The sequence below is a fragment of the Gorilla gorilla genome, chromosome 12 (genome assembly GCF_029281585.2).
Source record: "Gorilla gorilla gorilla isolate KB3781 chromosome 12, NHGRI_mGorGor1-v2.1_pri, whole genome shotgun sequence".
NCBI classification, from domain to species: Eukaryota; Metazoa; Chordata; class Mammalia; order Primates; family Hominidae; genus Gorilla; species Gorilla gorilla.
This window is the reverse complement of record NC_073236.2, coordinates 32,848,347-32,872,983: the sequence shown is the minus strand read 5'-3', so window position 1 is coordinate 32,872,983 and position 24,637 is coordinate 32,848,347. Positions and strand designations below refer to the sequence as shown.

Genomic DNA, 24,637 nt, shown 5'->3' with positions numbered 1-24,637 from the left:
GTAAAACATAGATTAAGTTTCACAGTTCAGTTTTAATTATTTTCTATTTTTTCTTTGTTCATACTTAATTTAGAATAAAGTTAATTTTAAAACACACACGCTGTCAGAAAAGACATCTGAGAAACAATTTAGAATAAAGTTAATTTTAAAACATGCACCCTGTCAGAAAAGACATTCGAGAAACAAAAGAAGCAAATTAATTTTCCACTTTTGCACCTGCAAAAAAATGTATCAAGAACCAGAACTGAGTAAGAATTGTAATAAAGAGGATATATCTGTATATTCAGGACTTCCTTTAAAATTCATTACAATTCTGGGCATGGTAGCTCACACCTGTAATCCCAGCACTTTGGGAGGCTCAGGCAGGCAGATCATCTGAGGTCAGCAGTTCGAGACCAGCCTGACCAACATGGAGAAACCCCATCTCTACTAAAAATACAAAATTAGCTGGGTGTGGTGGCGCATGCCTGTAATCCCAGCTACTCGGGAGGCTGAGGCAGGAGAATTGCTTGAACCTGGGAGGCAGAGGTTGTGTTGAGCCAAGATCATGCCATTGCACTCCAGCCTGGGCAACAAGAGTGAAAGTCCATCTCAAAAAAAAAAAAAAAAAAATCATTACAAAAAAGTTCAACTGAAGATTGGTGAAAGTTTTGAAAAATCCAGAATTACTGTTTGTCCTGAGGAAGAGCTCTTACATTGTAACTCTAAAGAGGGACAAACTTAAAGGGAGTTCCCCGTAATCTGATGAATCCTATCCCTGATGGTGAGGAAGCAGATGCACCTGGAGTGTCTAACTCTGTGCTATTCCAGGCATTGGCTGAACAGGAGCCCATCTCACTCAGGTCTTTTCATTGCATTTATACTCTGGGTCCCTCCAACACACTTGCCAGTCATCTTCTAAGCTTTATTCAAATGAAAATAGATCAGACTGTAAAAATTATAACAAACCAGACATGTAGCCTGTTTCTCACAGAGATGAAGAAGAAAGAGAATTATTGTAATGATACAGAAATTGAAAAATTAAGGAACCCAGTAGTTATGGCTGAAATGAAAAAAGACCAAGAGTTTGATATGCAAATACGAGAAAATATAACCCAAAATACCACAGATTGGAAATTAGTCATTAGACATTGGCCTCAGTCTGTAGATCCAAAAAGTCTTTTTGATTTGTGGTTTGCTCACTCCAAAGAATGGAAGCATGTGATACGAATAGAAAGCTACAGTATTTCTGCTACTGCAGACACTTAAAAAGCCAAAAACCAATACAGCGCTTGTTCCACAAGCCATATGGAACTTAGAAGCTCTTCTAAAGCTTAGAAGGTGTTTGGCAAGTGTGTTTCAGGGACCCACATATGACAGTCCCACTGCTAATATCTATAAAAGCATGAAACCTGAATTAGAAAATGTGAGTTATTCTCCACCACATAGTGGCAGAACATCAAAAGCATGTCTAGAAGAAGACTTACAGCAAGATATGCAAAGGCTTAAGAATGACATAGGCTTGCTATAAGTAGAGTTCCTGGCTTTGAAGAAAAAAAGTTCAACTATAAAAGAGGTTCCCTTGCTGCTTCTCTTATTATAAGTTATCTGATCCGTTCTGGTTTTCTACTCAAGAAAATCTCATGTGTATAGTTACAGTGGGGTTATCTAAATGTGTAATTATGTGTCAAAGTAGATTAGTGCTGCTGTCTAAATGACGGTTCTGGAAAACATTCTCATAATCTTTGTTCATTCATCAACCTAAGTCTCACTGTGAGTTTTCCAAGTGGCATATGGGCTGGGAAAATTATTTAGCCATATACCATGTGACCTTCTGAACCGGATAAGCATAAGGGAAATTGCTAAAGAAATAATGTCTAGATTCTTTTTTCTATATTCTATACATATAGAAAAAATGTAAATATGGATTACATTTATTTAAGTGATAAAATGGTAATACAGTGGGAGGGAAGCAATGACTGAGAAGGCACATGAAAATGTATCTGACCTTGAGAGTAGCAACCAATATTCCCAGCCAAACCAGTCTGTTTAATGTGCTTTCATGCATGCAAGTTTATCTGTTTGACTCAAACTGTTTAAACTTATAATTCCATCATGGCCACTTTAAATGTTTTTGGAAACAAATACACATACTTTCACATATTTAAGAAAATCACCACTCTCCAATGTTTCTGCTGAATCAGACTTTTACATGATGTTGTTTAATAAAATATGGTAGGTTTTGACATGTATGATTTTATCATATAAGTAGCGTAACTCCTCAGCCAAAAATTTAGCATTTGACTCTATAGTAGAAGGCTGAGTCCTGTACATTATGTTCTAAAGATAGACAAAAATCTAGAGATTTTCTTCTTTCAAAGTAAAAGCAGATGAGGCCTCCCACCACCCTCTGAGCCATTAAATTGTTTTGCCATAGTCACACTTTTAATTTTTTTGATGAATTTGATGTATTTATCTTGTAATTGATGTAATTCAGCAATATGTAACTGTATCTTCCCTTTTGGTGCCACGAAATGCTAGGCAATGCCACCTTAGGAGCTTTGGGCGAGTTACTTAATATTTCTTGGTTTTACTTCCATTATCAAGTAGATAATGGGGCTAGAGTGGACAGCTATACTGTGTATCTTCCAGCTATAAACTTCTGTGGTGATTGAATGTACATTTTAGGAACATCTCATTTTCCAGGATTCCACACTAGAAACTCAGCAGTTTCACTCGGCTCCTTGTGTTGTGGCAAACTTTGGTTCCTCTATTTCAGTGAGCACCTTCACTTTTTTGATATCCCAGGAACCAAATGAAAAAATAAGGAGAAAAGGCAGTGGGGAAAAGAATATCTTAGTGCAGAAAGGGAAAGCTTCTTTTCTGTTTCTGAAGCCCCACAAGGTCACATCCTCTCAATCTGGCTATTTCATGGAGAATCCAGGTGACAACGGCAGAAGACACACTTTATGCCTGTGTCTTTTTGTTTCTCTGTTTTTGTGTTGATATATTTACACCACAGAGGTAACTGTGATCTGACGGAGAACTAGAAGTAGAGTCAGAAGCCCTGAGGAAAATCCTGCAGCTTGCTTATATTTTTAACCTGTCTTTTTTAAGGATTGTGATAACTAAATAAGTTCATCAATGTACGTATGTAGAAGTGCTTAGTACAATGTCTAGATTTATGATTTAGTAAATGGAATTCTTAGAACTAAAAAATGTTGAGTCAAATCACAATAGAATATGATCAGGGAAACAGAGCTTTTAAAACTTTGAGAGATTTTATCTGTCCAAATAGATGTGGAGGTAAAGCTCTTACTATAGGGTGGTGTCTGGGTTAGATATCAGAGTATAAATGCAATTTCCTTTTTCCAAGATTTTAATTTAGTCAAATTTTTTAACAACTTTATGCTTTGAGTTTGTTGTAATTCAGAGAAAGGCTTTTCCAATTCTGATATTCTTAAAAATTCTCTAGAGTGTGTGTGTGTGTGTATTTTATGGATTCATTGACTTCAAATATATTTTTGAATTTTTGAAATGTATGTTCTCTAAGGTTCAATGTTTTGCTTCAGCTTTTTCTCCAGTTGGATATCCACTTACAGCAACTTTTAATTGCATGAATGTATAGGTTGCTCTTTCACTTCAGAAATAACCATCATAGATTATTTTATTGAGTGCTAACTAAAAATTTGTTTTGTTTTATTTAGGATTCTCAAAGTTATGGAAAAAAGAAGGATGCGATGTATGGAAATTTTATGTTGAAGAGAGACATTGCCATGCTCAAAGAGGAATTATATGCAATAAAAAATGACAGTCTCAGAAAGGAAAAGAAATATATTCAGGAAATTAAAAGCATTACAGAAATAAATGCTAACTTTGAAAAGAGTGTAAGACTCAATGAAGAAATGATAACAAAAAAAGTGGCCCGGTATTCGCAACAGCTTAATGATCTGAAAGCTGAGAATGCAAGGCTGAATTCAGAATTGGAGAAGGAAAAACACAACAAAGAAAGACTAGAAGCTGAAATTGAATCCCTCCATTCTAGCCTGGCCACTGCTATAAATGAGTACAATGAAATTGTGGAAAGAAAAGACCTAGAACTAGTTTTATGGCGAGCAGATGATGTTTCTAGACATGAAAAAATGGATTCTAGTATTTCTCAACTAACAGATAAGAATGAGTTGCTTACTGAACAGGTCCATAAAGCTCGGGTGAAGTTCAATACCTTAAAAGGTAAGCTCCGTGAGACAAGAGATGCTCTCAGGGAAAAGACATTGGCTTTAGGAAGTGTACAGCTGGACCTAAAGCAAGCGCAGCATCGAATAAAGGAAATGAAGCAGATGCATCCAAATGGGGAAGCTAAAGAAAGTCAATCCATTGGAAAGCAGAACTCTTTAGAGGAGAGAATACGTCAACAAGAACTTGAAAATCTCTTACTTGAACGACAACTAGAGGATGCTCGTAAGGAAGGCAATAATAAAGAGATAGTCATTAATATCCACAGAGACTGTCTTGAGAATGGAAAGGAAGATCTTCTAGAAGAAAGAAATAAGGAGTTAATGAATGAATATAATTATTTAAAAGAAAAACTGATTCAGTATGAAAAAGAAAAAGCAGAAAGAGAAGTAAGTATGAAGAAAACTATAACCTTCTGGAAAGAAAATTTAAACATTTCATTGTGGCTATATGTTGAACCTAGTTCAATATAAAAATAAATAGATGAAAATGTGTTTACCATTCTGTATAATTCCATTTACATGAATCATCCAGGAAATACATGTATAGGGACAGAAAGATGATTAATGTTTGTGTAGGCCTGGGGCTGGAAGCAGGTCGTGACTGCTAATGGGCATTAGGGATTGTCCTGGAGTGATGAAAATGTTCTAAAGTTGGATTGTAGAGATGGTTGCACAACACAGTAAATTTACTAAAAATCTTTGAACTGTTTGTTAAAACAGATAAATTCTATAAATCATATTTCAACAAAGCTGTTTGAATAAAAATCATATTTCAACGAAGCTGTTTTAGTAAACCAAAAAAGTGTTTACTGTATCAGCTTGGAAACATACTTTGTTTCCAGGAGATAAAAGGTAGAGCTGACAGATGCTTTCCTTTGAGTAAAGACATTATGTCACCTATGAAATGTTAGTAGATGCAGAGCAATGCTGATAAGGTGTGCAGTCTTAGACTACTGAAATAAGAAATGTAACGTCTTCATGTTGCCGCATTTTAAGAGCATAATGAAGCAGGTAAGTGGAAATGCTTGTACCTGAAATGCATATTTTGAAATTCAGATTCAATTAAGTGAGCCGCTTTGACACTTCATTCTAGATTTTCCAGATGAACTGAAGTGTGTTGCTGTGTCTTGTGATGCTTTTCCTTCAGTGGCTCTCTCTTTTATGTATTTTAGTTGGTATAACTTTGTTTTGATTCATACCAACGTGACTTAAGTCTGAAAATATGTCAGTCTCACATTATGTATTTTTCTGACCACTTAGTATTTTAAAGACTTCTGCTTGTTATAAAATCACAATTTGGAATAAATGTGGTAAATTTTAGCAAAAAAAAATATTTGATTTCCACTGGCAGGTATTTATAATTTACTGTGAATATTTTTATGAGTAATTAGCTCATAATTTACATTTTAAGTCTCAATGACTATCATTTGGATATAATTCTTTCCAGTACAAAGATACTTTTAGCTGTCTGTGATTTATGAGTTTGACATTGGATCCCCATTTTCAGACTAATGAGGGGTGGCAGAGTTCACGGAGAGTGGGATTGAAGTTTGTATGGGACAGAGTTGTAAGAGCTGAGGTCAGGGAGGGAGGTAGAGGCCATGTTACCTAGGGCCTTGAAGGCTGTTGGAATTTTACTTTTATTCTGTGGTAGGAATCCGTTGGAAAGATTTCAACAGGCGACTGAATATGTGAGGAACTCAGGTTGAGTTGAGGGTCTAAGGTGAATGAATAGCGGGCTGGATCAATCTGTCATGTAAGAGAATACCAATTTGGCAGGAATATAACACCTTCTATGTCCCTCACTGAATTCAGTAATAAAGAAGAAAGCGTACATATGAGGAAAAGAAAGTGAATCTGTGTGTGTGGTAATAATTTTCAAAGTATGTATGCTAGAGTTAAATATTAACATAATTTAATAATAAGGCACTTTATAAAATTGGTAACAAAAATATTTTGTCAGGTGATTGTGAGAGAATGTCAAGAAGAACTGGTCGATCACCTTAAAAAAATTTCAATATCAGAGTCTCCACTGGAAGGTACATCACATTGTCATATTAATTTGGATGAGACGTGGACTTCAAAGAAGAAATTATTTCAAGTAGAAATTCAAGTATGTATGGAATTTAACATGTAGACAGTTAATATGTAGCTGGTTGAATAATATAAAGTGTCTTAGGATACTAATTTCAGTGGACAGCTTGATTTTGTATTTTCATTATAATTGATCATTACCATTTTATTATCTTTATAACGTACTTACTTCTTCAACTCTGGCTCTTGTTCTGCCATTTTGAAATAATAGTTGCATATGTTTTCTCTTATAATATCTACTCTTGGGAAAGTTGAGAATAATACATCATTCCTCGTAGAAAATTGACTTTTTTCCTGTTAAACAGTATTTTTAGATAATTTCCTTAACTCCTTGGTGAGGCAAGCCAGATTAAGTCAGAAGAGAATGTTTAATGGAATATTCCAGCAAGTTGTCTTATTTCTTCACTTTTGTGAATGGACACAGCAGCTGTGCGTATTCATTTCTTGGATTCTAGGTTAACTTGTACAGAAAGGCCATCATACTGTTCTTTGAAATGCACATGTTTTAGGTTAATTTACAAACTACTTGAAAAGTTAGGCATTGCCTTCATCTTCCTTTCATTTAAAATATACTGTAATGGCGTAGAAATACTCAGATCTAATAGAGTATGTACATCCAAAATAGAGAGCTCAGAAAATTATCTGGATCCTACCATGGGATTTTAAAAACAGTTTCTCTGAGAGATAATTCACATGTCAGACAGTTCAACCATTTAAAATGTACAACTCAGTGTCTGTTAGTATATTCACAGTGCTGCGTGGTCATCAGCATAATCAATGCTAGAACATTTTCACCACTCTGAAAAGCAACCCTACATCTCTTAGCCATGACTGCAACCCCACTCCATGTCTCTCCACCTACCCCAGTTGTAGGCAACCACCATCCACTTTTGTCTCCACATATTTGCATGGTCTGCATATTTAAATACATAGAGTCATACAATATGAAGTCCTTTCTGACTGGCTCTTTCACTTAACAGAATGTTTTCAGAATTTTATCCATGTCATAGCACATATCAGTAGTTTATTCCTTCTTATTGTCAAATAATAGTCTATTTCATAGCTACACCAGTTTTCCATTCATTCATCAGCTGATGGACCTTTAGGTTGTTTCCACTTTTTGGCTATTATGAAAACAGCTGTTGCGAACATTCATTTACAGGTTATTGTATGGACATATGTTTTTATTTCCCTGCCATTGGACTCTATCCTCAGAGTTAATTGGGCAGATGTCAGCACCAGTTTTACCCATGCTGTCTTTCCTGCCTTCTCAGTTCCTGCTCATCTAGCCTCATTCATTCAGACCTGGCAGGCAATTTCCTCTTCTTGAAGCTTTCTCTGACTGTTCTCTCACTGACCTTACATCTCAGCACTTATTGCCCAGTCTGCAGAACAACTTAGCCCTTAATTTGACATGGCTTTTAATTTTTAATGGAAGATAATTTTGTCTTAACATAAATTTGCTTAAAGGGAAAATAATATATGACATGAATGTCACCTATCCTTGTATAAATTGAAAATATTAGCTTGGCAACTTTCAGCATAGAACAAAATATACCCTACCAATTACTTCTTTGAGACATTAACACAGTAAATCTTTTATTCTAAGTGTATTTTTAGCAATTAAATATGAAATTAAAACCAATTAGTCTAATAGAGGAGAATTGTTCAATCAAATGCTCATCTTTTTCTCAGTATGAAAAAAGAATCTAAATTTGCCTTCCTTCACTATGTAGCCAAAACTGTATTTCTGGATGGTTACCAGTTTGTCAGCTGAATAGTTCTGGCTGCAGCTTGTCTGATGAAGGACAGCACAGCTCCTTAATCCGAGCACTCAGCAGAGTACTCGTGAAGGCAGTGCCACAGCAACAGCTGCTGGGAGGGAATTGATTCAGAAGACTTGATTTAGCAATAGAGTCCAGGGTTTTCAGCTCCGTGGCTCAGCCTGTCTCTGCTGGTCATGTCGGTTATGTACTACTCAATCCAGGAGGTGCTGTTTCCATTGTAGTACATACATGACTGTTGCCCACTGAGTCACACAGAGAGAAGAGTAAGCTATAAATGATACACTCCCCATTTGCTGCCACTTTCAGTGGTGTGAAGAATGATTCAGTGCATCTATAGGAGGCCACTTCCATTGGAATGCCACCTCCCTAACACATACAATGGTCAAGAGATAAAAAACAGTGAAAATTATCATGCTAATAGCAAATATTGTCTGTAGCTCACTATGTACATGTACTCTTCTAAGTGCTTCTAAGCAAATCTTACCTGTAGTTCACCATGCACCACATACTCTTCTAAGTGCTTCATGTCACTCCCTGGTTTAAGCTTCCCAACATCCCAGTGAAGTAGATGGTATTATTCTCTCCATTTCATAGATAAAGAACTGGAGACACAGAAAATTAATTTGCTCAAGGTCGCACGGCTAGTATCTGGTAGATCTGGAATTCAGACCCAGCCCTTCTGGCTTCTGTGTAGAACTGCCTCTCAAACCATTCCATGGAACACCTGGTTGGTGAGGTGGCTCATGCCAGTAATTCTAGCACTTGGGGAAGCTGAGGCAAGAACAGTGCTTGAGCCCAGGAATTTGATACCAGCCAGAGCAATATAAGTGAGACCCTGACTCTACAAAAAAAAAAAAAAAAAATTAAACAGCTGGGGCATGGTGGTGCATGCCTGTAATCCCAGCTACGTTGGAGGATGTGGTAGGAGGGTTGCTTGAGCTCAGAATATCAAGGCTGCAGTGAGCGGTGATCAAGCCACTGCACTCCAGCCTGGGTAACAGAGCAAGCTCTGTCTCATAAATAAAACGTTTTGTATAGATTCCCATAGAATTGAGTTAGACATCAGGCATAGAATTATTAGCCACTTTGATGTCTACCTTGGGAGTAAAACATATAATAAGCGGCAACTTTAAATCATCTCAATCAATAGCCTCTAACTTCTCCAGAAGGTTCTTATTTCATGAATTCCTAAGCAGGGGACTACCTGGATTAAGACATTTGGTGGACACCATTCTGAGATGAAGAATCTCGATCAGGAAGAAGGGAGATCTCTACTTGACTGGAGCTTCCCAATGACATAGTTGAGTGTCCCCCAAAAGAAACTTTAGAACAAGATGTTCATCATGCCATATCTCTATGGAAAAGGAAATTCTTTAAAAGAAAACAAAGGCAAACAATTGATAATCTGTTTCTCATGGGAAAGTTTTCATTATAAAAGAAAAAAGGGCTGGGCGCCGTGGCTCACATCTGTAATCCCAACACTTTGGGAGGCTGAGGTGGGTGGATTACCTGAGGTCAGAAGTACAAGAAGAGCCTGGCCAACATGGTGAAACCCTGTCTCTACTAAAAATACAAAAATTAGCTGGTGGTGTGCAACTGTAGCCCCAGCTACTTGGGAGGCTGAGGCAGGAGAATCACTTGAACCCAGGAGGTGGAAGTTGCAGTGAGCCGACATGGCACCACTGCACTCTAGCCTGGATGACAGAGTGTGACTCCATCTCAAAAATAAATAAATAAATAAATAAGAAAAAGAAAAAGAAAAAACGGACAAAATATACTGGTCCAAAAAAGAAGAGAGAGGAGAGAGAGAGAGAGAGAAAGAAAGAGAGAAAGAAAGAAGGAAAAAGAAAGAAAGAAAGAAAGAGAGAAAGAAAGAAAGAAAGAAAGAAAGAAAAAGAAAGAACAAAGCAAAGTATACTGGTGAATATCCTAAGGGTGAGACAGCCCCCCTTCAAGATTAGAAAATAACAGTGTACTCAAAGTAACATCCATAAGAATCAACATAAAATAGACAAGATTCACTATCTACAAATGTAATCTGCACCAGGTAGCAAATGTATAAGTGTGTGGTTGAGAATATTGTCTATAACATGTGTACTAGAGGGAAGAGGCCTCAGTAAAAAGGTCACAGCTGGAAATTTATATTAGGGAATCCAGGTTACCGTTTTGAGATATTAGGAGTTCTGAGAGAATTTGAAAAGAGGAGTAGCAGCCAGGCATGGTGGCTCACGCCTGTAATTCCAGCACTTTGGGAGGCCGAGGAGGGCAGATCATGTGGTAAGGAGTTCGATACCAGCGTGGCCAACATTGTGAAACACCATCTCTGCTAAAAATACAAACAATTAGCTGGGTGAGGTGGTGTTGCAGAACCAGGAGGACCAGAGAGAGACCTTGGGGTGTACACAGGAGGATATCTTTATCGAGTGTCCTCAGACCCAGCGGACTCAACATCTGACAAACTGGGCCCAGAACAAAGACAGCACTTGACTTTTATACACACTTCAAAAATGGGGTGGGCTAGCTTGAAGCAGGCTTACAGTTACAGTGGTGTGAAAGCACGGATACAGAGGCAGAACAATTAATTAAATTGTGACAGGTTCATAACTTAGGATTACACATGACCTTTGCCAAGCAACCCAGATGTCTGTTACCTAGGTTTTGCTCTAAAGAGCCATGCACTGGTTTATCTCAAGTTTCAATATAAAACCACAATAAGTGATGAAAAATAGATCTCTGGATGAGACCCTGTGTCATAGAGTCCAATGGAAGGGGAGAAACAGGATAATAGAAAAGCCACAAAAAGTAGACAAAAGTTATTATTTGTGTATTATAGAAAAAATAAACTTTGTTTAAAGAGAAATGGTTAATAGGGAAAAACTGAAACCTACAGGTGAATACTTACAGAGAATGACAGTATTTAGCTCAGCCTGAAGATAGATGAGGATAAAAAATGTAATGGGAACTAGATAAGAGTTTTCTAAAAATCATCTTAGTAAGATGTAATTTAACTTGGAATATCTTAAACTATTAATGACAATGTTTCTAGAGCATCTTTAAAAACTAAAATGTAAATATAACTACTCTTAATGTATCTTACTAACCCTTAGTACTTTATGTGTAAAAACTCTCATTTTTAACAAACATTTTTGGCAGTTTAAATTTCAGAAAAGGTAATGATGAAAGTGTGAATCTTTTTTAGCTGTTTTAAGAAAATGACTAGTTTTGAAATCTCGTTATTGGCATCAGTTTTGTAAAATGCACTTTATACAACCGCCTAAATACATATTATTATTCATCAACTTATGAGAAATAATATTTTTAAGATAGAAGAGGGTCTCTAGATTTTACAAAAATAATTTTAAACACTTTTTTTCAAGCCTGAAGAAAAACATGAAGAATTCAGAAAACTTTTTGAATTAATATCATTACTGAACTATACTGCGGATCAAATAAGAAAGAAAAATCGTGAATTAGAAGAAGAGGCAACTGGGTATGGTTTTCATATTGTAGAACATTTTAACCATTTAGTAATTGATTTAACTCTAACTTTACTTGACTAAAATTTTGATACAAATTCATTTTATGTCTTCATTTTCATAATTAAATGAATTCTGTCTTAAAATGTATTTCAGAAACTCACAACACAACTTTATAGGCATGTGAGCAGGAGTCCATGACCCTTGGACTTTTTTGTTGGAATTATTAAAAAAATCAAATTTCAGTATAAAAACACAATAAGTGATGAAAAATAGATCTCTGGATGCGACCATGTGTCATAGAGTCCAATGGAAGGGGAGAAATGGGGTGGGAGTCAGCTGAGCTGCTGGGGTGAGGTTGGGATGAAAAAATTTATATTAAAAATATGTGAAAAAAACACAATCTGAAATTTTTTTGAATGCCAAAACATTACGCCTATTTTTATTTATTTATTTATTTATCTTTTGAGACAGAGTCTGGCTCTGTCACCCAGGCTGGAGTGCAATGACGAGGTCTCGGCTCACTGCAACCTCTGCCACCTGGGTTCAAGTGATTCTCTTGCCTCAGCCTCCTGAGTAGCTATGATTACACGTGTGCACCACCCTGCACACCTGTATTTTTGTATTTTTAGTAGAGATGGGGTTTCACTGTGTTGGTCAGGCTGGTCTCGAACTTCTGACCTCATGATCCACCTGCCTCAGCCTCCCAAAGTTGGCATGAGCCACTGCGCTTAGCAACATATTCTTTAATGATTTTGAAAACAATAATGACAATGCTTTGGACATGTAATGTCAAGTGCACTTTTCATTATCTAGTTTGAATTTTTATATCTGAAGATATTTTTGCTGTATTTGGTCATCTTTTCTTCCTTTTGTAATATTCTTCTCTGCTGCATTCAAATTTTTTAAAGACCTATTTGTGTCCTTCTTTAACATCAAAATTTATCCTGATATATAGCTTGTATTTTGTTTCTGCTTGTTTGTTTTTCTTTTAGATATAACACATATCATGGAAATTTACTCATTTTACATGGGTACCTCCATTGTATACATGAAGTATACATCTTATTAAACTTCTGTTTTACAGAAATAAATTTTATATATAAAAAAGTATAACCTAAAGAAAAAGAGTAAAATGAGCATTCATGTTTTGATCACAGACTTTTTTTTAAAAAATGGAATGTGTCTTTGAAGCCCTGAACACAGCTACTTTTCCATGTATTTACTGAGCACTTAAGTTGGTTTTCTGATTCTAATCAACATTTTTCTGCCATTGTCTTTCTCTACATGGTTTTGTATCTTTCATTTTGTTGACATTATGTCAGTAAAGATCTCTAGATCTCTTCTTCAAAGTCTTTAAATCATCACATATCTCTCTCCACCTTTCCTTTTTTCTAAAACTGCCTGTTTTCTTTTTCTCCTCAATTCAGACATTAAAGATGTTTTCTTCTCTTTTTCTACATTGAATAATGTCCTTGTGCTTTTTGGGTGTACTTTTTTTTCTTCTTATAGACTGTGGTCAACGGATATCAAAATGTATTTTTGTGTCTTTTTCAAACATATATGTGTTTTACTTTTTAAAAACCTTGGTTACTCATCTCTCGGTTATGCCTTATATTTACTAATACATTATTTCATCTTAGCATAGAAAAATGGATATGAATAGTTTATTTATAAAAAACTGTATGGTTAGGCCAGGTGTGGTGGCTCATGCCTATAATCCCAGCAATTTGGGAGGCCAAGGCAGGTGGATCATTTGAGGTCAGGAGTTCAAAACCAGCCTGACCAACATGGTGAACCCCATCTCTACTAAAAATACAAAATTAGCCAGGCATGGTGGCACATGCCTGTAATCCCAGCTTACTTGGGAGGCTGAGGCAGGAGAATCACTTGAACCCAGAAAGCAGAAGTTGCAGTGAGCCGTGATCACGCCATCACACTTCAGCCTGAGCAACAAGAGTGAAGTTCCATCTCAAAAACAAACAAACAAACAAACAAAACTGTATGGCTATTATCACTTTACCTGCTATATATACCATAAAATTGTTCTTCATATTATTTATATAAGATTATAATTTCATAGAGAATGCTTTCAAACTATGTTCAGTTGAAACTGAAAGGATCATAGTTTATAGATTTGTTTCTTTGATATGCCATAACATAATATCTGTTTAAACAATTATTAAATATTTACTCTTAAAAATATTTGACTTACTAGTTCTTACATTTCTGTAGATATAAGAAATGCCTAGAAATGACAATAAATATGTTAAATGCATTTGCAAATGAAGACTTCGGTTGCCATGGAGACTTAAATACAGACCAACTGAAAATGGATATTCTGTTTAAGAAGCTAAAACAGAAGGTAATTTAAAAAAATTATTATTTTATCTTAAGGTCTAGATTACATGTGTGAGAGGTACAGGTTTGTTACATAGGTAAATGTGTGCCATGATGGTTTGCTGCACGTATCAATCCATCACCTAGGTATTAAGCCCCATAGGCATTAGCTATTAATCTTGATGCTCTCCCTCCTGACCCCAACAAGGCCCAGTGTTTGTTGTTCCCTTCCCTGAGTCCATGTGTTCTCATCATTCAGCTCCCACTTATAAGTGAGAAGATGCAGTGTTTGGTTTTTTGTTCCTGCGTTGGTTTGCTGAGGATAACAGCTCCGAGTTCATCCATGTCCCTGCAAAAAGCATGATCTCATTCATTTGTATGGCTCCATAGTATTCCATGATGTATATACACCACATTTTTTTATCCTGTCTATCATTGATGGACATCTGGGTTGATTCCATGTCTTTGCTATTGTGAATAGTGCTGCAATGAACATACAAATACATGTATCTTTATAATACAATAATTTATATTTAAACATAAGGTAATTTTAAATCAGTTTGGGGATTAAAATTATGTAATTTGGAGAAATATTAATGATGGATAAACCCAAATTCAGCCAAAATACATCTAAGGAGGTTGATTCTGAGCCAGTATGGTGACTGTGGCCCTGGATTGCCCAATCTCAAGAGCTCTTGAGAATGCTTCATGAGACAGTCACATTACAGTTTGGTTTTCTACATTTCCAGCAGACAGAGTTGTAGGGAAAATCATAAATCAATATGAGAAAGACATACATTGGCTCAGCCTAAAAGTGGGACATCAAAAAGGAGGGGCTAACAAGTCATGGGTGGGTTTTAAGGATTCTTTAGGTGACGATAAAGAAAATCTGTTGTCTAAAACTGGAAATAGGTATAAAGGAAGGCCTTAATTAAGATAAGGTCATTATGGAGGTTAAGGTTCTTATTATGTAGATGAAGCCTCCCAGCTGGCAGCCCTCAGAGAAAATAGAGGGTAAATATATCTTTTCAGACTTGAAATGCATCAGGATCTTAGTTAATCTTCCCTAGATCTGGGAAGACCTAGAAGGGGAGAGATTGGGCTACATTAATGAAGACTTCTTACAGATGCAAATTCCCCCACAGAAGGCAGCTTTGTACTGCCATTTCAATCTCTTGGCCCTGCAACAGCCATTTCAAAATATGTCAAAAAATATATATTTGGGGGTAAAATAACTTTGATTTTTTTCAGCTTCTTCTCTCTGTGATGCTGTACCAGAATCAGTTTAGAAAGTAAACCACATTATAAGAGTTAATAAAACCCATCTGATGAGATTTGATTGTTTGAAGGGTGTGATTCCCAGACCCTTTAGATAGAAATTGGGGCAAAAGAATACAAGGTCTTGCTCCTCAATATAAATCTCTCAGTGCTTTAAGCAGTGAAAGATTTTTCATTTAATTTTACAGACTTGATACTAATAGAAAGATACTTTAAAATATATGTATGTATATATTTTTCCTTACAAAAGATGTGCTGTTGATTCTCTTATGTCTTGAACCCTGGCCAGTGATCTGAAATGAAGCAGCCCATGTCTCCAGATCACTAGTACCAAATAAATTTTGGGGTGTAACAGGTTTATTGAGAAGTAATTAACACACCATGCAATTCACTCATTTAAAATATACAAGTCATTCAATTTTAGTATTTTCAGAGTTATGTAATCATCATTACATCAATTTTAGAACACTTTCATCACTCTAAAAACAAACCCCACATCATGTAGCTATCTTCACTAGTTTTCCCGTCCTCCCTCAGCCCTAGGGAACCACCCACCTTCTTTGTATAGATTTGCATATAAGCCTCTGAAATAAAAAGCAAGTGGTCGACTGGGACTGGCTTATTTCACTTAGCATAATTTTTCATGCTGCGTCTGTGCTGTAGCAGGTATTGATGCAGGGCTTTCGCTCCTTAGTTCAGCTAAATCTGGGTTCTTCTCTCGTGACCAGGAAAAATTAGCCATGTGGACCCATTGAAGGGTGAGAAGGACAGAATTTATTAAGTGAAAGGGAAGCTCTCAGCAAAGAGAGGGGTCCTGCAAACAGGTTTCCACCTCACAATTGAATACCAGGACCAGCACACATGAGCTGAAGAGGCCAGGCTCCTCCTCTGCATAAGGCGTGAATTCTTGGTGGCTCCACCCCAACCCCCCAGTGCATGTGGGCCTCCAGTCTGCTGCTGGCATGTCCAGGCAAGCCCCTGTGCAGGTTCCCTTATCTGCACCGGATATTTTATCTGGTGTAGACACTTGTGGGCTTGGAGATTCTCTGGGGACCCTTCCATATCTGCCTAAGCATTTTGCTGTCTCCTGCTTCTATCAGTATCAGTACTAAATTTCTTCTTATTGCTGAGTAATATTCCATTGTATGGATACATTAAACATTTTATGTAACCATTCATGAGGTGATGGACCTTTGGGTTCTTTCCACTTTTTGACTCTTATTAATAATGCTGCTGTAGGCCAGGTGTGTTGGCTCACACCTGTAATCCCAGCACTTTGGGAGGGTGGGTGGATCACGAGGTCAGGAGTTCAAGAGCATCCTGGCCAACATGGTGAAACCCTGTCTCTACTAAAAATTCAAAAATTAGCTGGGCATGGTGGTGTGTGCCTGTAATCCCAGCTACTCAGGAGACTGAGGCAGGAGAATTGCTTGAACCCGGACCCAGGAGGCAGAGGTTGCAGTGAGCTGAGATCACGCCACTGCACTCCAGCCTAGGCTATGGAACAAGACTCCGTCTCAAAAAAAATATAGTAATAATGCTGCTGTAAACATGTATGTATGAGTTTTTGTGCTTGCATATGTTTTTATTTTTCTGGAGTATATACTTATGACTGGAATTTCTGGGTCATACAGTAACTGCATGCTTAACCTTTTGAGGAGCTGACAGTTTGTTTTCCAAAGTGGCTGCACCACTTTACATCCCCAGCAGCATTGGATAAGGGCCTTAATTTCTTTACATTTTTCCTAACACTTATTTTCTCTTTTTTATTGAACAAAGATTTGGTCCTGTGGTGTGAAGTGATACCACAAGGTGGTTTTGATTTACATTTTCCTAATGACTAATTACATTAAGCATCTATTAATGTGCTTATTATCCATCTTTATATCTTCTTTGCAGAAATATCTATTCAAATTCTTTGCCCATTTGTTAAATTGGGTTATCTTGTTATTTATGAATGGCAAGGGTTCTTTATATATCCTATATATGTAAGTCCCTTATCAGATATACGCTTTTCAAATACTTTCTTCTAGTCAGTATCTTACCTTTTCACTTCTTGATACTGTCTTCTCAGGCACAGCAGTTTTCAATTTTGAAGCCCATTGAATCCATTTTTCCTTTGGAGTCACAGCTAAGAAAACACTGCCAAATGCAGTCACAAAGATTTATGCCAATGTTTTCTTCTGAGAGTTTTATAGTTTTAGCTGTTACAGTTAACTGTTTTGAGTTAATTTTTAAATATGGTATTAGGTGAGAGTCCAGCTTTATAATTTTTTTTGCACATGGATACCCAGTTGTTCCAATATCATTTATTGAAAAGACTATTTTTTCCCGTTCTGTTTTTTTGTTACCTTGTATAAAATCAATTGACTGTAAATGTGCAGGTTTATTTTTAGATTATCAATTCTTAGTTTATGTCTATTCTTAGTTTATGTCTATTCTTATACGAGGACCAAATTGAATTTACTGAGAAAATTTTTTCAATCATGTTGCATATTACCAGTTGTCTTATGTCATAATAAAAATTAAATGTAGTAGAATATCTTTAACTTCACCTTTTGTGTCTCAAAGGAGTCTGTGGCCAGCTTATACCTTACTCTAAGACATGATGGCAAGTCAGGCTTACAAGACACACTATTTCTTTTTTTCTCCATTTAAACCTTTAGTCTCTTATCCAGTGCCTCCCTCTATAGTTTCATTTTCAGTAAATTTTGGTCGCAGTATCTGCTGAAATAGTCTACTATTTAGTGCCTTATGTTTTACTAACTCATTATAATTCATAGAATCATCCATAGATGTTTACCATCCAGGAAGGAGGAGTTTAAGTTTGAGCTGCCAGCTTTCCTCAGTGGAAATCAAGTGAAGTCATCATCTTTCAGTTCACAGATCCTCTTTCCACCTGGCATCTTGTTCTGTTGTGTAACACTGTGGCTAATCCTTTTCTTGGTGCAGATCTTGCATTCTCAGAAACCACGGTTTCTGTATTGACCTCCTTTTACTGAAACAGAGATGCACAGCTCTGCTTTCTAGCTCAGTAGAGGATTCTTGGAATAAAAAGTTTAACTCATTCCAAGAAAAAGTTTTAGGAGCACAGCATTTAAAAATCAGGTAATATTCAGGCAATTTATCAGAGGCAAATAGTAGATTAGTATTTTGAATTTCAAAATTTCAGAGCCAAGTTGTGTGCTATAGAGAAGCATTGATGGGATGGTCTTAACTTCTCCATGCAAACAAACGTGAAGTAAGGTAAAGGAGAAATTGCATTTGATGTCTTAACACTCAAAGTATGCTGTGTTTATTTTACTTCTGTGAAGAGTAAAAGTCATTCCATAATGTTCTCCTTATTTCCTCATTGAGAAAAAAGAAAATGAAAATCGAATACTAGATTGATTAATAAATACTCAGAGCTTCTTCTTTTAGAATTTTCATTAATTGAAATCAGATAAATGTCTGATTTTGGTTATGTAACCAAGTATTTCCAGTTGTTTTTCAAATCATATGTCCTCTTGCTTTACAGTCTTATTTCCTAACTTGAGGGGAAATTGTAAGGAGACACCCTTGCCTTATTATCAGAGTTCATAATTGAAGGGGGTTTTAGGAAAAGTTCCTCCTCAGCAGCTTATATCTCTCTCCTGGTTATCTGCTGCTTCTCAATAATGTTTGTCATCAACAAATTAATCTGAACATTTATTAGATCCTACTTTAAAGGAGACTCTTTTCTGCTACCTAAGTTGTTTCCTGTTGTCTCTTTTTAAAACTTGTTTTTCTAACAATTACCCAGAGTTTTGTGGCTTGAAAGAAAAACATTTATTTTGTTCATGAACCTGTGGTTTGGAAAAAGATTGGCCAGGACAGCTTGTCTCTGCTCCCCTCAGGTTCTCTAGGAAGTTGGAGAAATTGAATCATCTGAAGCTTTGCTCACCCATATGTTTGATGGTTGATGCTGGCCATTGGCTGGAACCTCGGCTGGGGCAGGCAGCATGAACACCGACACTGGCACTCCCAGGCTGTCTTTGTGGACTGATCTCTCTCACAATCTGGGGGCTGAGTTCGAAGGGAAAGCAGTCTGAGATAGGGAAGCTACATGGTATCCCTTTTACTGCATTCTATTCATTAGGAGAAGGCCATCAGTAAGGATGGCCCATATTCTATTCTTTTAATGGGATGAATATAGATTCTTTTTTGTTTTAATTGACATGTATATACATAATTATGGGCTATAGGGTGACATTTTGATAAATTTATATAGTGCATAATGATCAGGCTAACTAGCATATTTACTACTTCTTACTACTTCAATCATTTTTCATTTCTTTGAATTGTGAACATTCAAAATCTTCTAGCTTTTTAAAAATATTCAATAAATCATAGTTAACCATATTCACTCTATAATGCCACAACAACAGAACTCATTCCTCTTATCTAACTGTAATTCTGTATCCATTAACCAGACTCCCCTCTCCTACTTCTATGAGCATTTTTGTCGTTAAGAGACAGGGTCTTGCTAGTGTAGTCTGGGCTCTGGGCAACTGTAGAGTCATCCAGGCTAGAGACAGTGATTTGATCATAGCTCACTGCAGCCTCAACCTCTTGGGCCCATGTGATCCTCTGACCTCACCCTCCTGAGCAGCTAGGATTATGGGCGTGCACCATTGCACCTGTCTGATTTTTTACTTTGTAGAGATGTCTCTCTATGTTGTTCAGGCTGCTCTGGAACTTTTGGCTTCAAGTGATTCTCCTGCCTCGGTCTTTCAAAGTGCTAGGAAATTACGGGCATCAGCCATGTTGCCCAGCCCTCAATTTCTCTTTAGCTCCCACACATGAGTGAGAATGTGCAGTATTTATCTTTCTGTGTCTGCACTTAACATAATATCCTCCAGACTGATCCACGTGGCTACAAGTAAGAGGATTTCATTTTTTTTATATGGTGAGTATTCCATTGTTTATGTGTACCACAATTTTTTTGTCCATTCATTTGTTGATGGACATGTAGGTTGATTTTATACATTCGCTGTTGTGAATAGTGCTACAATAAACATATGAGGACAAGTATCCTTGTGATCTATTGTTTTCTTTTCTATTGCCTGAATACCCAGTAGTGGGGTTGCTGGATCGCTCGGCAGTTGCATTGTTCATTTTTTGAGAAAGCCTCATGTTGTTTTCTATAGTAGCTGCACTAATTTACCTTCCCAAGAACAGCATGTAAGAGTTTACTGTTCTCTGAAACCTCACCAGCACTTTTTTGTGTGTTTTCTATGATAGCCATTTATTGAAATGGAGCAAGATTATATCACATTGTAGGTTTGATTTGTATTTCCCTGATGATTAGTGATACTGAACATTTTAAAATGTATTTGTTCACCATTTGTATTTCTTTTTTTTCTCTTAAAACAAAGGAGAAATATCTAATCGGATCTTTTGCCTAGTTTTGAACTCAGATTATTTTTGTTTACTGTCAGGGTGTTTGAGTTCCTTGTGTACTTTGGATATTTGTCTTGTGTATTTGGATATTTTGGATGAATCACTTGAAAATGTTTTCTTCCATTCTACAGGTTTTCTCTTCACTCAGTTGTAGTACCATTTGTCTATCATTTGTTTGTTGCCTATGCTTCTGATGTCTTACCTATACAAATCTTTGTGCAGACTAATGTCCTGAAGCATTTTCCCTATGTTTACTTATAATAGTTTGATAATTTTGGGCCTTACATTTCAGTCTTCAATCGATTCTGAGTTTATTTTGCTATATGGTGCTATATAGATAGGAAGCTAGTATCATTCTTCATATGGGTAGTTTCCCAGTGCTATTCATTTGAAGAGGGTGTCCTTTCCCCAATGTATGTTCTTGGCACCTTATTCCAAAATAAGTTGGCTGTAAATATGTGGATTTGTTTCTGGGTGCTGTATTCTATGGCCTTTACCCCAAGAATCATTACTTCTTAAAATGCAATTCAAATTAGCATGAAACATTTGCAGTTTAGGGAAAGGCTTATGGCATCAGAATCCTTATTTACGGGATTCATTATTTTGTGTTTTTTTGAGATATGGTCTTTGTCTATCGTCCAGGAAGAAGTGCAGTGATGTGGTCATAATTCACTGCAGCCCTGAACTCTGGGTACAAGCCATCCTTTTGCCTCAGTCTCCCAACTAGCTGGGTCTACAGGCCTGAGCCACCATGCCTGGCTAATTTTTTTAATTTGTTTTTTTGTAGAGATGGGGGTCTCACTATGTTGCTCTGGCTGATCTCAAATTCCTGGCCTCCAGTGATCTTTCTGCCACAGCCTCCTAAAGTGCTGAGATTACAAGCATGAGCCACCATGCCTAGCGTAGAGTATTATATTATTTTCAAAGACTTATTCTGAGAGCCATTTATTGACTTTGGCCTAAATAACTCAATATGATATCTCTGAAAGTTTTTTTGACAAATTTTGGGGAATGATGATGAGGGAAGAGGGTTAGACACTTTTTACTAAGAGATAACTTAGTGCCATTTAAGGAGGAACAAAAATGAATTATCAGAAAAATAAAAGTAAAAGCAAGTGCAAAAGTCCTGTGGCAAAGATGATGACAGTAAAGCACATTTTTGTGACTCATGGTAGCTTTAACTTTGTTCTTAAAATTCTGAGTAATTTAAGGGTTCACATTTGAAGAATCTACTACATTATAGATAACATTTTATTTCAAGTCAATGCATTTCAAAATTTGCTATTGGTTTTGTATTAGATTATTCTCAGCCTACTTCATTATCAAGCTCTATTATTTTCTTAATGCAGTTTAATGATCTTGTGGCCGAGAAAGAAGCTGTGTCTTCAAAATGTGTCAATTTGGCCAAAGACAATGAAGTTCTTCATCAGGAGTTATTATCTATGAGAAAAGTACAAGAGAAATGTGAAAAACTTGAGAAGGATAAAAAGATGTTGGAAGAAGAAGTATTAAATCTTAAGACACATATGGAAAAAGATATGGTAGAACTTGGTAAACTACAAGAATATAAATCGGAGCTGGATGAAAGGGCAGTGCAGGAAATAGAAAAATTAGAAGAAATCCATTTACAGGTTAGTTTTTAAAATCAGGTAAGTTTATCTGTAATGGGCTTTCATTTATTTCACTGCAAACTATATTTTGGATATGTATATATTGTGTTTCCTCTGCCTCTCTTACAGCAATTTCCTTTGTAGAGTTCTAGAAAAAAAGTGACTTTTTTCCTTTTAAATATTTAAATTTCCATTATTATTATAACAAAATCAATCTTTCAAAGTAATGATTCTCACTATAGAGTAAAAGGGGGAATTTGATGATTAAGACCAGTTGGCATAAGAGAAAACTGTGATTTAGAAATTATATGATACTTTTGAATTGGTCTTAAGCTACGTTGTTCATTGTTCACTTTTTAAAATTATAAATGGATTCTGTTACTTTTTATAGGACAAGATTACATTAATACTAACATAAGTATGATTTCAAATTTTTTTAAATCAGACAATTCTGAATTCAGTTATTAGTTTTGTTGATATTGCTGATAAATATTTTAAGCTTCAGCCTCTTTTCAACGTACTCAAAATTGCTCTTCGAATCACTGATTCAAAATGAAAGGCAACAAACCTATGGTAATTAACTTATAATTGTTTTAAAAGTGTATTCTTTTCATTTGTTTTAGAAACAAGCACAATATGAAAAACAATTAGAGCAGTTAAACAAGGATAATATGGCTTCACTAAAAAAGAAGGAACTCATACTTAAAGATGTGGAATGTAAATTCTCCAAAATGAAAACTGCTTATGAAGAGGTTACAACTGAATTAGAAGAATTTAAGGAAGCCTTTGCAGCAGCACTGAAAGCTAACAATTCCATGTCAAAAAAATTAACGAAGTAAGTCAAAACATACACTCATAGAAAATGAATTCAGCTCATTAATTTGTTTTAAAAGCATAATTTTTAGTGAGATGGCTTCAGGAGATCAGTAGGAAGTGAATGCTAATTTGATAAAGTAATTTTGGAAAATAATGTTAGTAAATAATCCTACCTTTAAAATGTTCATCAAGGATAGTTTCTGTCTCTTCTCTTTTTTTGTTTTTGTGTGGCTTTTTTCCCCTGAAAAGTCTCATGTAGTTAACCTGACCTGTTAGTTTTTTTCACTAAGTCTTTTTGAAGCTTTATGATCAATAAAGTGATCTTGTTATAAAATTACTTGTCAGAATTTCCCTAAATGGGAATATTAATGAGTTTAATTTATTTTTTGGTAGATCACAACCTAAACCCAAAGTGTCAAGTGATACTGCTACTCTGGGCACATCCTGGCACTCAGGCAGGGACTGTTTTTGATTGTGATCTTTAGTATTATCACTAGGGGGTGCCTCAAGAAAGACTATTTGTGTAACATTTTCAAGGTGTTACATAAAGGCATCCTTGTGAAAGAGGGAATAATTATCACAGGAATGAAAAGAAGGGTAATCCACAAGGGTTCAAAAATAACACCTTGTTCAGCCTGAAGGGCTGTGTGGAAGGCAGAAAGAACAAGCCCCACCTCCAGTGCCTTGGTCACAGTGTTGAGGGCTAATTGCCTTCAGAGATGCTTTAGTTCTTTTTGATCACCAACCAACCAGTCTACTTCTCCCCCAGGAGTTGTTGCTCTGAGTTATTCCTCAGTGCCAAATACTTAAGTGTTCTTAGAGAATGGGTGAAATGTACAAGGTGAAACCTGAAACTGGTTTACTAAACACAAGTATTTCTAGATTATTTTTGTTCATTTTAGTTTTCTTAATCTACATTATTTAAGGAGTACAACATGATGTTTTCATATAATTATGTATAGTGAAGTAGTTCTTATAGTCAAGCAAATTAACATAATCATTTTCCCACATAGTTACCCTTTAAATACAAGTATATCTAAAGGAATCTTTAGAATCTTATAAGTAGAGCTATTTTAGAAGGCAGCTAGGTTACCTGTTGAGCCGTACATCACTGATAGCCATTTCTCTTCCCTGTCCACTTTGAACTGCTTGTTCAGTAGAAATCACCTTAGAAACACATATACTTATTTAGAATGATTTTAAAATTACCGTTACTTACAAGAGGTATGCTCTCACACATCTTCGTGTGAAAACACTGTTTAATGGGTAATTTGGTTTACTCTCAGGGCAACTTTTTAAAAAATGCAAGTCATTAAGAATCATTCAAGGAAAAATGAAATACTAAGCATTTGTCTTTGCTCTCTTTACAGATCGGATAAGAAAATAGCAGTGATCAGCACCAAGCTCTTTACGGAGAAACAGCGGATGAAATATTTTCTCAGCACTCTTCCTACAAGGCCAGACCCAGAGTTACCTTGTGTTGAAAATCTTAATAGTATAGGACTTGACAGAAAATATATTCCCAAAACGGCCATAAGAATTCCTACTTCAAACCCACAGCCTTCAAATAACTGCAAGAACTCCTTGGCTGAGGTTAG

General features: G+C 36.2%; 1 protein-coding gene across 2 annotated transcripts in view; it reads left to right on the top strand.

Annotated features, from left to right (window-relative positions):
* The window catches only part of LOC115933254 (ankyrin repeat domain-containing protein 18A), a 145,086-nt gene that overhangs the window by 113,403 nt on the left and 7,046 nt on the right, over nt 1-24,637 (top strand). For both annotated transcript variants that reach the window (XM_055378618.2, XM_055378612.2), the window contains exons 11-17: nt 3,687-4,604; nt 6,181-6,330; nt 11,476-11,588; nt 13,810-13,939; nt 21,963-22,244; nt 22,847-23,058; nt 24,410-24,632. In XM_055378618.2, coding sequence (XP_055234593.2) covers nt 3,687-4,604; nt 6,181-6,330; nt 11,476-11,588; nt 13,810-13,939; nt 21,963-22,244; nt 22,847-23,058; nt 24,410-24,632 — 2,028 coding nt within the window. The remainder of the gene's footprint in view (nt 1-3,686; nt 4,605-6,180; nt 6,331-11,475; nt 11,589-13,809; nt 13,940-21,962; nt 22,245-22,846; nt 23,059-24,409; nt 24,633-24,637) is intronic.